The sequence below is a fragment of the Amphiura filiformis genome, chromosome 2 (genome assembly GCF_039555335.1).
Source record: "Amphiura filiformis chromosome 2, Afil_fr2py, whole genome shotgun sequence".
NCBI classification, from domain to species: Eukaryota; Metazoa; Echinodermata; class Ophiuroidea; order Amphilepidida; family Amphiuridae; genus Amphiura; species Amphiura filiformis.
In genome coordinates this window covers 75278390-75290320 of record NC_092629.1, presented here as the reverse complement: position 1 = coordinate 75290320, position 11931 = coordinate 75278390, and the positions used below count along the sequence as shown (strand labels likewise).

Sequence of the window (11931 nt, the reverse complement as noted above, 5' to 3'; positions counted from 1 at the left end):
CACTGCACATACCTAGTAGCAGATAATTAGCATAATCGAGGCGAAATAGGACCAGTCTTCAGACAGTGTGATAACATGCATTTTGCGTGAGGAAGTAGCGGATTCGTTAAAGTGACAAAATATGGAAGTTCACCATTTTACAAAGAGAGTAGATGTGATGAGACTTAATTATAAGAACTGTCACGGGTAAACACAAATGTTGTTAACTGCCTTGGATGGTAGAATAGATGAGTTACCAATCTTTAACGTGACATTGGACAATGATAGCCCAAAACTCAGTTTTATCCCAATTCAATTGAAGGTAGTAATTGGACATCCAGCTACTGTCTTCCAAAATAAAGGAGCAGCAATTAGTTATTGGGTTTAAAAACACTTTTTTTTTACCTGTTGTTTATATTTGATGAGGACCATATACTGGTTCTGAGTGGAGTCCCTTATAATCCTCATTAGCTCTATTCCTTGGCTCAAAGGAGCAGTAAACTGTAGTAAATCATGGACAGTCATGGACGCAGGTACGGCCAACATACACAGCATCTCGCTGCGGATCTCATCCCGGTCTAGCGATGTCATCTCACTGCAAACAATAAAAACATAGAGAGGACGTTTTATTACACAGAGGTTATGAGCGTACAAATTTCATTTGAATGAACACAGCTGCCAAGACTTCAGGTCTAGAGCTTATCCACAACTTAGGTGTACTGGATAAAACCAAGTGCAAAAAACTGAAAAAGCCTACATTAAAAAAAGACATGGAAATTTCCTGCTGTGAGTAAACTTACTTCTCTTTAAAGAGATGGAGAATGCCTTTGGTAATCTCAACACTTGGATTGCCAGAATAGAAGGAGAGTTTGTTTGGTATCCGTGACAACGATCCTCTGTCGCCCCCATCATGTGGGGCGGGGCTACTGCAGGCTGGACCGGGCGTATCTAGTTTGATGAAAAAACACAAACAAATGAATAAATCAAAGATGAAAAGATCATTCAAGGGACAGAGAGATAAAACAGAACCATTATAAGCAAGAGTCTTTACAAGAAATTTGACCATTTGAAATGTCCGTCCTAATTTGACCTGTCAAACATTTGGTTCCATAGAACTTGCTTAATGAGTGTAAAGTTGGGTATGACTAACATATTTTGCCTTAATATTGACATCTGAGATATCAGGTATATGAATAAGATTATAACAGGTTGCCAGAGGCCACCCTTGTGCATTCCGAGAAATTCAGGGTCAAAGTTTACACAGGGGTCAAAACTCAAAATTTCTCCAATTTATATATTCCCTCAGAAAATATATCATTTGACCGACAATGTACATTTTGTTCCTTAGCCCAATCAGTCTGGAGTTATTGTTGAAAAGGTAAAAGGTTGGAATTTGGGCCATAATTTCAACCTTAAAGAGTTAACACATCTGGATTTATTTATTTATCTGGAAGTGTTAGCCAAGCTCAAAATTTTAGGGCAAAACATAATCCATGATAATCCACTCGCCAAAGGTCCTGACATTGTGATATGTAAGGACAAGGTTATGCCCAAATCCTAGAACATTTAGTAATTGCTGGTATTTACATGTAGTTACCATGGTTACTGCACAAAATTGGCCAGTTGGCCTGACCAACGATGCTAGACCTTGAAAAGGCCAAGTCAATTATTCTACACATCTTTCTTACCATCTTCATCAAACTCCGATGGAAGTTGCTGCACAAACCCACCACTGCTCCCGGATGTTCCCGGACCATCAGAATGGTGAAATCGCGACGGACCCACCGGCACTTCTTCTTTGTTACTCACAATGGCCGCGTATGATTTTCCAGATACTCTTCCGCCGATAGATTTATAGGCATGTTTCCGGCTCTCTGACAGACTCCCACTCGATGACACACTTGACCCGCTGCCACTGGGAGAATAGATCTTTTTGGACTTTGTCCCTGGGGCTTTGTGTGGATGTTCTGATTTGACAACTGTATCTTTGTTACTGGATAGTGTTTCTTTAGAAGAATTTTGCTCTTCTTCCTTTGTTATGGTTTCCTTGTTTTTTGTTTGATCTTCAGGCATGTCTTGAAGTGGTTTTGGTTCATCTGTTGGTTCTTTGGTGTCACCCTCTGAGATGCAAAATCACACAATATTACAACAGTTAGATAAAATCTTCTCAAATTATTTCTAACTTAAATTTAGCTCTTTAAATGGGTGCTTTGTGATCCACAGCCTTATCCTCTCAACCTACTCCGCAAAAATTTGAGATTTTTAGACCATCAGAAACTTGACTACATAATTAATGTGTGCATAAACTTTCTTACAGATTTTGTCATTTGACAAGTTATTGTCCAATTTGATTTGATTTGTTGATAATCCAGGCAAACAAACATAAGCAGAAAAAAAAATTGTATTTTCCTGCTGTCAGGGTTCCAAAATTAAAACAGAGTAGCCTCATAGGGAGCTGCATGGACTCACATATATATACATTGTATATTCAAAGTCTGAATTACTCTGAATCAACCAAAAATTTGGAAATATGCTTTTTTGCGGATATCAGTGAAAAGAGTACATGTTAAAATCACAAAATACCTCTTTAAAAGGGATCGGATAGCAATGTTTGCACAGTATTTTTTGTGGGACCTGAGAGCACATCAGACACACCAAATTGCATTCTGAATACAAGGAGTGTCCTTCTGATATTGAGGAATATCCTCGAGAGTGAGAGAGGGCGAGTGTGAGGATGAGAGGACAAGATGAGCGGGAGGAGAGAGGAGAAGAGAGAAGAGGAGAGGAGAGGTGGGCAAGTAGAGGAGGCAGGAGGGAGCAATAGGCTGAAGCTCCCAACAGCATTTCTGTCAACAAAAGACTCCATTTGTTCTGTTCAGTTTATTTTAATCTTAGCAGTAAGTATCTTCTGCTAAAGTTTGCAAATTGCATAGCAGGGTAAAATATCACAAGCAATAAACAGATAAATTAAGAAAATCCAAAATGATAACGATGACAAACAAAAAAGCAAACAAACAAAACAGTGATAGTGGAGAAGAGGAGTGGCTGAAATACAACAGCGAATAGAATTAAGATAAACTGGCTGAACTGAGTGAAAGGGGAGACAAAAAGCGAGGAGAGGGAGGGCCAGAGAAACTCGCATGGTGCTTTTTAAAAGTCTTTTCTAAATGTCATATTAATTGGACCAGTGTAACATCAATTTAATTTGGACACAGTTCAGACCTGTTGTAGGCTATCCTGCCTATAAAAATAGTCAAATCGAATTATTACGATGAATAAGAGGGCGCTTGACCACTTGAAGCACTTAGCGTTTCATACAATTGACTTATCTAGCCTTTATTGACAGACATGCAGAGTTAATTGACAGCTACTGAAATCAGAGGCATCAAACGCAACAATGAAGTCAAATCAAAGACCAACTCACGTTTGCATTTTCATTTCTAAACAATTGACTCCCAAAAACTGAACATATAAAAAGACCCAAAACTAACCCAAGTGTTTAATGGTGAATGTCTCAATCCTGATGTCCCCCATTTGTCTCTGTCCTGTGTGTTCCTGAATCTGTCCTTCTAAGCTCTGGTCCTTGTCTTCTTCCATCTTGTTACTTGCTGAAAAACTGTTGTTGTCAGGAAGAGCACTCTCTGCTCCACCGATTTGGTCACCTTGTTTGTCTTGAGATGCAGACATTTTGATAGTGCAAGCTGAAAAAAAAAACACCCAAAAAACAAAAACAAATCAAAAACAAAACACACATGAATCTTTAGTTTACATCCAAATTAGGGATTGGAATGGGAGTCATTACTCTAGGTCAATCACCAAAGCCGGAAATATTAGCATGTGACGAAATCAAACCTTTTCCCTGTAAGACTTTCTGTATGTTGGACAGTGGCACAGTCACAGTATGCCTGGACCAGGAGCTAAAATGAGCTCCTGGTCCCAAAGATGGCTCCTGGGGCCTGTTTCACTAAGGGGTAAGATGCGTCGTAATGGACCGTACGACGCATCTTAGAACTTAGTGTAAGACGCATCTTACTCTGGGTTTCACAAAGACTTGTAAGGCGTGTAATGGGTCGTAGCCCGTTCTCATTACGTACCATACAGGTCGCACCCTACGTCTAGTCTGAACAGGGCGTAGGGACTGATCTTAATGTGATTATCATGTGACAAATTTCGCCAAATATTCAAAACAAGCAGAAATGGCCCTCCAACTCATGATGGGGATCGTGTAGCCGAGGGCTCCGCCAGCAACAGTATTTCGAGATCGGCTTAACCCATTAGATCGATTTAATGATGATGAGATATCACGAGAGATATAGATTTACCCGCAGAGGCGTCTTGCATGTAGGCCTACTCGATATTTTAACACCTCATTTACGACACCAGACTAGAAGGAGTCATGCCATTGACCCCGAATGCAAGTTTTCGTGGCGCTGAAGTTTTACGCTCAAGGGGCGGTGCACAACAATCACGGTGATCACCATGGAGTGAGCAAAGCGGCGCTTGTAGAATGTCGTCGAGTTACAAAACTACTCACTGGAATGAAACGAGAATATGTCAAGTTCCCATCAACGCCAGAGGAAGTAGCGACCACTCAACAAGAGTTTTTGATGTTGCTGGGTTTCCGCAAGTTGTCAGCGCCGTGAACTGCACATGTACTGATGAAAGGTGCCAAATACGGAGATAACGCCCTACGCTTACGTAGATCGGAATAGAAACAAGTCCATCAATGTTCAGCTCATGTGTAATTCAGCTTTTCATTATCACTAATGTCGTTGCCAGATGGCCCGGCTCATCCCATGATTCTCGGATTTTGCGCCACAGCACCATTGCGCAGGAATTTGATGCAGGACGAAGAGATGGGATACTCATTGGCGACGGTGTGTACGGGTTGAAACCCTGGCTCTTAACACCAATTTCACAACCGCGTACACCTGCTGAATATCGTACAACAGGTAAGCTCTTATTTGACAGTAGGCCTCTATGTATTTTGTAGGCCTACATTATGTTATTTGCTCTACCGTGAACACGTGGCAAAAAAAAATTCATCACGAAAATTTTTCGCCCCCCCCCCCTTTCAGATCTCAAAATTTTCAGTCCCCCCCCCCTTTTTTTGACATGAAAACTATGGGTCAAATCCATAGAAAAGCATATACTCAATTTTCCAGGGGAAATTTGTGGTCAATTTTTTCAGCCCCCCCTTAGGAGGGTCAAAACTGTTAATGCCCCTCCCCCCCATTTTGCATCAGGACCCCCTTACAAGTGTTTGTGAATGGTCCCTAACTCACTTGCTTATTTACTTGGGCTTACATAGTACTGACTAATCGTTTGGTGTAAATGGGCGCTTAAGCAATAAATCACTTACGGTCGGAGGGTATCCATGACTTTTTGTTTCAATAAGTAGATAATAATTATGTTTTTACAACTAGTTTTAACATATTAACTCCCATTTTATGCTTTGTTTCTTGTACTCAGTTCAAATACATACATGGTCATGGGGTTCCAGTTAGCTCAACAAATTGGGGTAAAATAAACAGTGGGGTGGGTAATTGGAACAAGGGGCATTAGCACTTGCAAGGAGACTACATTCATCGCTATTATTAACATTGAAAAGATATTCTATTTAACACATATTGTGTGACTAAACAAAAGAATATGAACAATAATTTTGTTGTCATGATTTTTTATAAACATGGTAAAATACCACGTAAAAATGCACTTTCTCTAGGTACATAACAGAAAAATGTATAACATAAAATCAGCCATTTTGTACTTCTACTGAAGATAGCTTTATATATCTGATAGCATCAATATTGCTTTCTACTGAAGATAGCTCATATCTGATAGCATCAATATTGCTTTCTACTGAAGATAGCTAATATCTGATAGCATCAATTTTGCTTTCTACTGAAGATAGCTCATGTCTGATTGCATCAATATTGTTATCTACTGAAGATAGCTTATATCTGATTGCATCAATATTGCTTTCTACTGAAGATAGCTCATATCTGATTGCATCAATATTGCTTTCTACTGAAAATAGCTTATATCTGATAGCATCAATATTGCTTTCTACTGAAGATAGTTTATATCTGATAGCATCAATATTGCTTTCAACTGAAGATAGTTTATATCTGATAGCATCAATATTGCTTTCTACTGAAGATAGCTTATATCTGATAGCATCAATATTGCTTTCTACCGAAGATAGCTAATATCTGATTGCATCAATATTGCTTTCTACTGAAGATAGTTTATATCTGATTGCATCAATATTGCTTTCTACTGAAGATAGCTTATATCTGATAGCATCAATATTGCTTTCTACTGAAGATAGCTCATATCTGATTGCATCAATATTGTTATCTACTGAAGATAGCTTATATCTGATTGCATCAATATTGCTTTCTACTGAAGATAGCTCATATCTGATAGCATCAATATTGCTTTATACTGAAGATAGCTCATATCTGATAGCATCAATATTGCTTTCTACTGAAGATAGCTAATATCTGATTGCATCAATATTGCTTTCTACCGAAGATAGCTCATATCTGATAGCATCAATATTGCTTTATACTGAAGATAGCTTATATCTGATAGCATCAATATTGTTATCTACTGAAGATAGCTTATATCTGATAGCATCAATATTGCTTTCTACTGAAGATAGCTCATATCTGATAGCATCAATATTGCTTTATACTGAAGATAGCTCATATCTGATAGCATCAATATTGTTATCTACTGAAGATAGCTTATATCTGATAGCATCAATATTGCTTTCTACTGAAGATAGCTTATATCTGATAGCATCAATATTGTTATCTACTGAAGATAGCTTATATCTGATAGCATCAATATTGCTTTCTACTGAAGATAGCTAATATCTGATTGCATCAATATTGCTTTCTACCGAAGATAGCTCATATCTGATAGCATCAATATTGCTTTATACTGAAGATAGCTCATATCTGATAGCATCAATATTGTTATCTACTGAAGATAGCTTATATCTGATAGCATCAATATTGCTTTCTACCGAAGATAGCTAATATCTGATTGCATCAATATTGCTTTCAACTGAAGATAGTTTATATCTGATAGCATCAATATTGCTTTCTACTGAAGATAGCTTATATCTGATAGCATCAATATTGCTTTCTACCGAAGATAGCTAATATCTGATTGCATCAATATTGCTTTCTACTGAAGATAGTTTATATCTGATTGCATCAATATTGCTTTCTACTGAAGATAGCTTATATCTGATAGCATCAATATTGCTTTATACTGAAGATAGCTCATATCTGATAGCATCAATATTGTTATCTACTGAAGATAGCTTATATCTGATAGCATCAATATTGCTTTCTACCGAAGATAGCTAATATCTGATTGCATCAATATTGCTTTCAACTGAAGATAGTTTATATCTGATAGCATCAATATTGCTTTCTACTGAAGATAGCTTATATCTGATAGCATCAATATTGCTTTCTACCGAAGATAGCTAATATCTGATTGCATCAATATTGCTTTCTACTGAAGATAGTTTATATCTGATTGCATCAATATTGCTTTCTACTGAAGATAGCTTATATCTGATAGCATCAATATTGCTTTATATATCTGATTGAATCAATACTGCTATCATAGATTATTATTTTTCTTTTTACTGAAGATGTGTATTAATTTTATTACTTTCAAATAAATATTGAAAAAAAAAGAATTGTTATAAATAATGTTATTATAATTCCTCAGTGTTATTTCTTTTGTTTGTTTTTATTTCCAACAGGGCTCACCCCAGAACGAGAGTGTTCATCGAGCAAGTAAATGGTCAAATCAAGTCTAAATTCATGTGTCTGAAGATAGGTATACGCTCAAGTCCGAAGGAAGCTTGCCGTACAATAGTTGCCTGCACAGTTCTGTTCAACATAGCCAAAGAATTGCGGAACCATTCATCATAGACGACAATCTCCTCCAGATCCACCAGTTGAAGATTTCCAGGGTCAACCTCCTGCAGATGGTGTAATAGTGCGTGATCAAATTGTTAGAGATTTCTTCTGAAACAGTAAACTTCTTCTGAAACAGTAAACTTCTTCTGAAACAGTAAACTTCTTCTGAAACAGTAAACTTGCAGCAAGATGTTATTGGTTCCCACATGAAGTATTATCATCTCTGACTATGACTATTGTAAAACAGGGACGTGTTGACTTTCTAAACCAAAGGAACCCCATTCGATTAGAGGGTGTTTGAAGTTGAGGTGTTTTTTGTTTGTTTTGTTTTTTACTGCAGACAGGATCCCTCAAAGTGGGAAATTTTAGATATTTTTTTGTTTTGTATCTTTAAAAGTAATGAAGATAAATACAAAAAAGTACACATTTTCAGAAAGGAAATGATGCATGAAAGAAATCCAACTAGCACAGCAGATATAAAGTAGCATTTTTTGAGAAAAGCACCAAATTTTCCATGCCAATTTTTGTTGTTGTCCACCATAACAATTACCATTAATACCGAATATGTACTCCACCTTGAGGTACACAACTTCAAATATTTGGGCAAAAAAGAGATATTTTATCTTTAAATCACAATATTTTGTGGTAACGGAATATAATTAAAGGGTGCCTCACCCATTATTTACGTTTTACTGCCTTGGACACATTGTTTGGGCATAAAGTATAATGCATTACCCTTTATTTCTTACATTACTGATTTCATTCATAGTTTGAGATTTATTTTAAGGAAAAATACCTTCCAATTCCTCTAGAAATCCTTGTAGGACAGGAAACTAAAATGGAATTGTGAGCTTCAGAAATTTGAAGACTACTAGTAATAAATTTTGTACAAAATAAATTTGAAAAGAAACAAGTTATTCAAGAAACTGTTGTTTATATTTTATTAATTAACTAGAATTACAATGGTATTGATATTATCAACATTAGAGTTAAAGGAGTATCTAGTGATTCTTATATCCCCTTTTGATAGTATGTTTTGGTAGATATCTACTGAAAAAAAACTGAATCCAAAAGTTTCAGTTGATTGTGATTTTGCATCTGCAAGTTATGCATGATTATCCCAGCAAACACAAAACGTTTTCGACATCATTCGCAAATGGTTATAAAAGGTTGTCAGAAAAGCGTTTAAATGTCGGGTTATATAAAGGGTATATTAAGAGTATAAAACGTTTTCATAACCTTAAAAAGCATTTTTTGATAATCTACTGCTCAGCAAACAAAAATGTTTTACAGAAAACATTTAAATGTCGGGTATAAAAACGTTTTAATAACATTCCAAAAACATTTTTGAAAACTTGGTACAAATCATTCTAAACAGAATGTTATTTTGGGGTTGAAAAAATATTTTGCAAAAAATGTTTGCCCAAAATATTTTCAATAACGTTTTAAAAACATTTTCATGACCTTTATATAACCCGACATTTAAATGTTATTAAAAGGTTTTAAAAAAAACATTTTAAGAACATTTCTGTGTTTGCTGGGTTCAAATATTTTAACATAATGTTATTTAAGTATTGACACAATATTTGGCAAAAATAGTTTACAATAACATTTTTTTAATACATTTCAAAATATTGTTGTAGTGTGTTTTCATACAAAACATTTTAAAACGTTATCAAGACCTTTATATAACCCGACATTTTAATGTTATTAAAACGTTTTTACCTAAACCAAAAGCCAAAATATAACTTATTTAAAACGTTTTTGTGTTTGCTGGGATGTGTATTATGATTTTAAATCCCACATAGAAACCCATTGTTAAAGGCCCATTCAGTGATTTGCTCATCCGGACGATCGTAAAAATCATCAAAATGCAGAATGGTTCAGCCAAAAGCCGTGTATTTAAGATAAAATAAGACACGAATTTGTAATTGAGATACTGACAGTATCTAAATTAGCTACATGTATTGAATTGGGCTTCAACTTCGTCAGTACTGCCGTTTTCTTCTTTTTTTTTGCCAAATTTGTCATTTCAAAAATACCAAATGACAATTTAAATGATTTATCCTTCACTTTTAAGCAATTTGTAAAAATTTAAATTTTTTACACTTGTGCTGGGATCACAGAATGGGTCTTTAAGTGGCTCAAAACTCACCAGTGAGTTATTCTTTCATTTTACCTCAATAGTTTGGCTTACAATGACCAGAAAAATGTCATGACAGTTGTTAGTGATAATATTAATTTACAATATTTGGCAAAGTAGAACAAAATTTGAATGAGAATGCACAATGAGGCTTTAAAACTCTGGTTATATAGAGTTTTTTGTAAGTTTTATATCATGAAAAAAACAATACATGTAAAAAATGTTGTGAAAATGTTTTTGTAAAACATTCATGGCAAACATTTTTCCAAACTATTTTGTCAACATGTAAATAACATTATTGAAATATTTTGCTTCAAGTTTTCACAAATATTATAGCATGTTTTTTAAAACATTTTACACCCAATAACCCTACATTTAAATGTTTCAGTAAAACATTTGTGTTGTTAGGGTGTTGTAATTTCCTTCTGTTAACATAAAATAAATAAAATAAACTTGACCATATTTTTGCCACACGCATGAATCTGAAAGAAAATTTTTGTGCCCAAACTATATGTAGCCAGAGTTTCCCCATGGTATAAAAAATGTGGTGGATGAAGCTGGTGATCACGAAATGCACCATTGGGCTATTTCATTATAAATGACACGTTCACAAAAATGGCTTTTATCATATCTGGTTGATATAATTAGGGTGATAATGCAGTGTTATTAACTTAATTCTAAGTATGCCACAAACTACAAGCTACATGAGCATTTTTACAGAATTCTGTCTATTTTTTGTATAAAAAATTGCCAAAAGGTACATTTTAACCCAATTTTGGAGTCCCATTTCATTTTGCCCATGTATTCTGAATTAATTCTTTGAAAAATTAGGTACATTCTATGGCAATGTGCTTGTTGCAATGAAAATATGATATGTGTGGAACATCATGCAAGTTGAATGGTGAAAATTGGTGCAAAAATGTTAAAATTCCGTAGATTCTTGCAAAATTGGCATTTTATGCGTTAAATAAAAAAATGAGTGTCCTCTCCAATTCATGCCTCCATTTTTGTTAACATTAAAGAGGAAATATAAACCCTTACCCTACCTGTATAATCTGTGTTATATTACCAATTGATGGGACAGGGCACTGATTGAGGAATTCATTTATTTTACATACAGTAGACCACTTGTTCTTGATACCACAGTTCCAGCGTTAAAATTTGTCCTCTCCAGAACTGAAGTTAATTACTAATTGTTGAAATAAGAAGGATTATATCATAGAATGTGAAATTTGTAGAGGAAGAGTGGTCTTCCTTCTACCAAGGTGGCACATGATTTGGTATTTGTTGCATTTTTGCAAGCCTGTATCCACGATTCTGTTTGCAATTTAACAAATGTCCTCTCCAGCACAATTATGTCATTTCCATGAATTGGTAAACAAACTAAAAATAAAAATTTCAAAGAGCCAAACCCACAAGAAATTTTTGCATTTTATTGCAAATTATGCTTACAAACCACTTTAGTGTTCAAATTATTGTCCAGTTGTTGAGAACACATATGATATTATTCTGCATTGAACTTGGTTAGCTAAAAATTGCAATATTCCTAATTTAACCAGAATATTAACCCTGTTTGTAGTGGATTTTAAATGCTGGGGATCTTTTATGCAATAATATTGAATAATATTGATGCAATAATATTGATGCAGCTATTTCTAAAGTTAAAGTATGCTTTATTATGTGTTAAAAAATGTGTCCTATCCAGAACAAATGACACAGGAGGGTCTTTTATTTTAGGTTTTCCATGACTAGTACAACAGATTGACGCAGAATACTCACTTATGCATCAGTGTAGCTATTGGGCAGGACAAAATGACTATTTCATGAATTTTTCATGTGAAGATAAAGTTTATC

The 11931-nt window shown here is 35.2% G+C and overlaps 1 protein-coding gene across 1 annotated transcript in view; it reads right to left on the bottom strand.

The window, feature by feature from the left end:
- The window catches only part of LOC140146615 (BRCA1-associated protein-like), a 77451-nt gene that overhangs the window by 51869 nt on the left and 13651 nt on the right, over positions 1 to 11931 (bottom strand). Inside the window, exons 2-5 of the mRNA XM_072168483.1 lie at positions 3471 to 3680; positions 1668 to 2099; positions 780 to 927; positions 385 to 574 (exon numbers count right to left, since the gene is read on the bottom strand). Of these exons, the coding sequence (XP_072024584.1) occupies positions 385 to 574; positions 780 to 927; positions 1668 to 2099; positions 3471 to 3680 (980 nt within the window). The remainder of the gene's footprint in view (positions 1 to 384; positions 575 to 779; positions 928 to 1667; positions 2100 to 3470; positions 3681 to 11931) is intronic.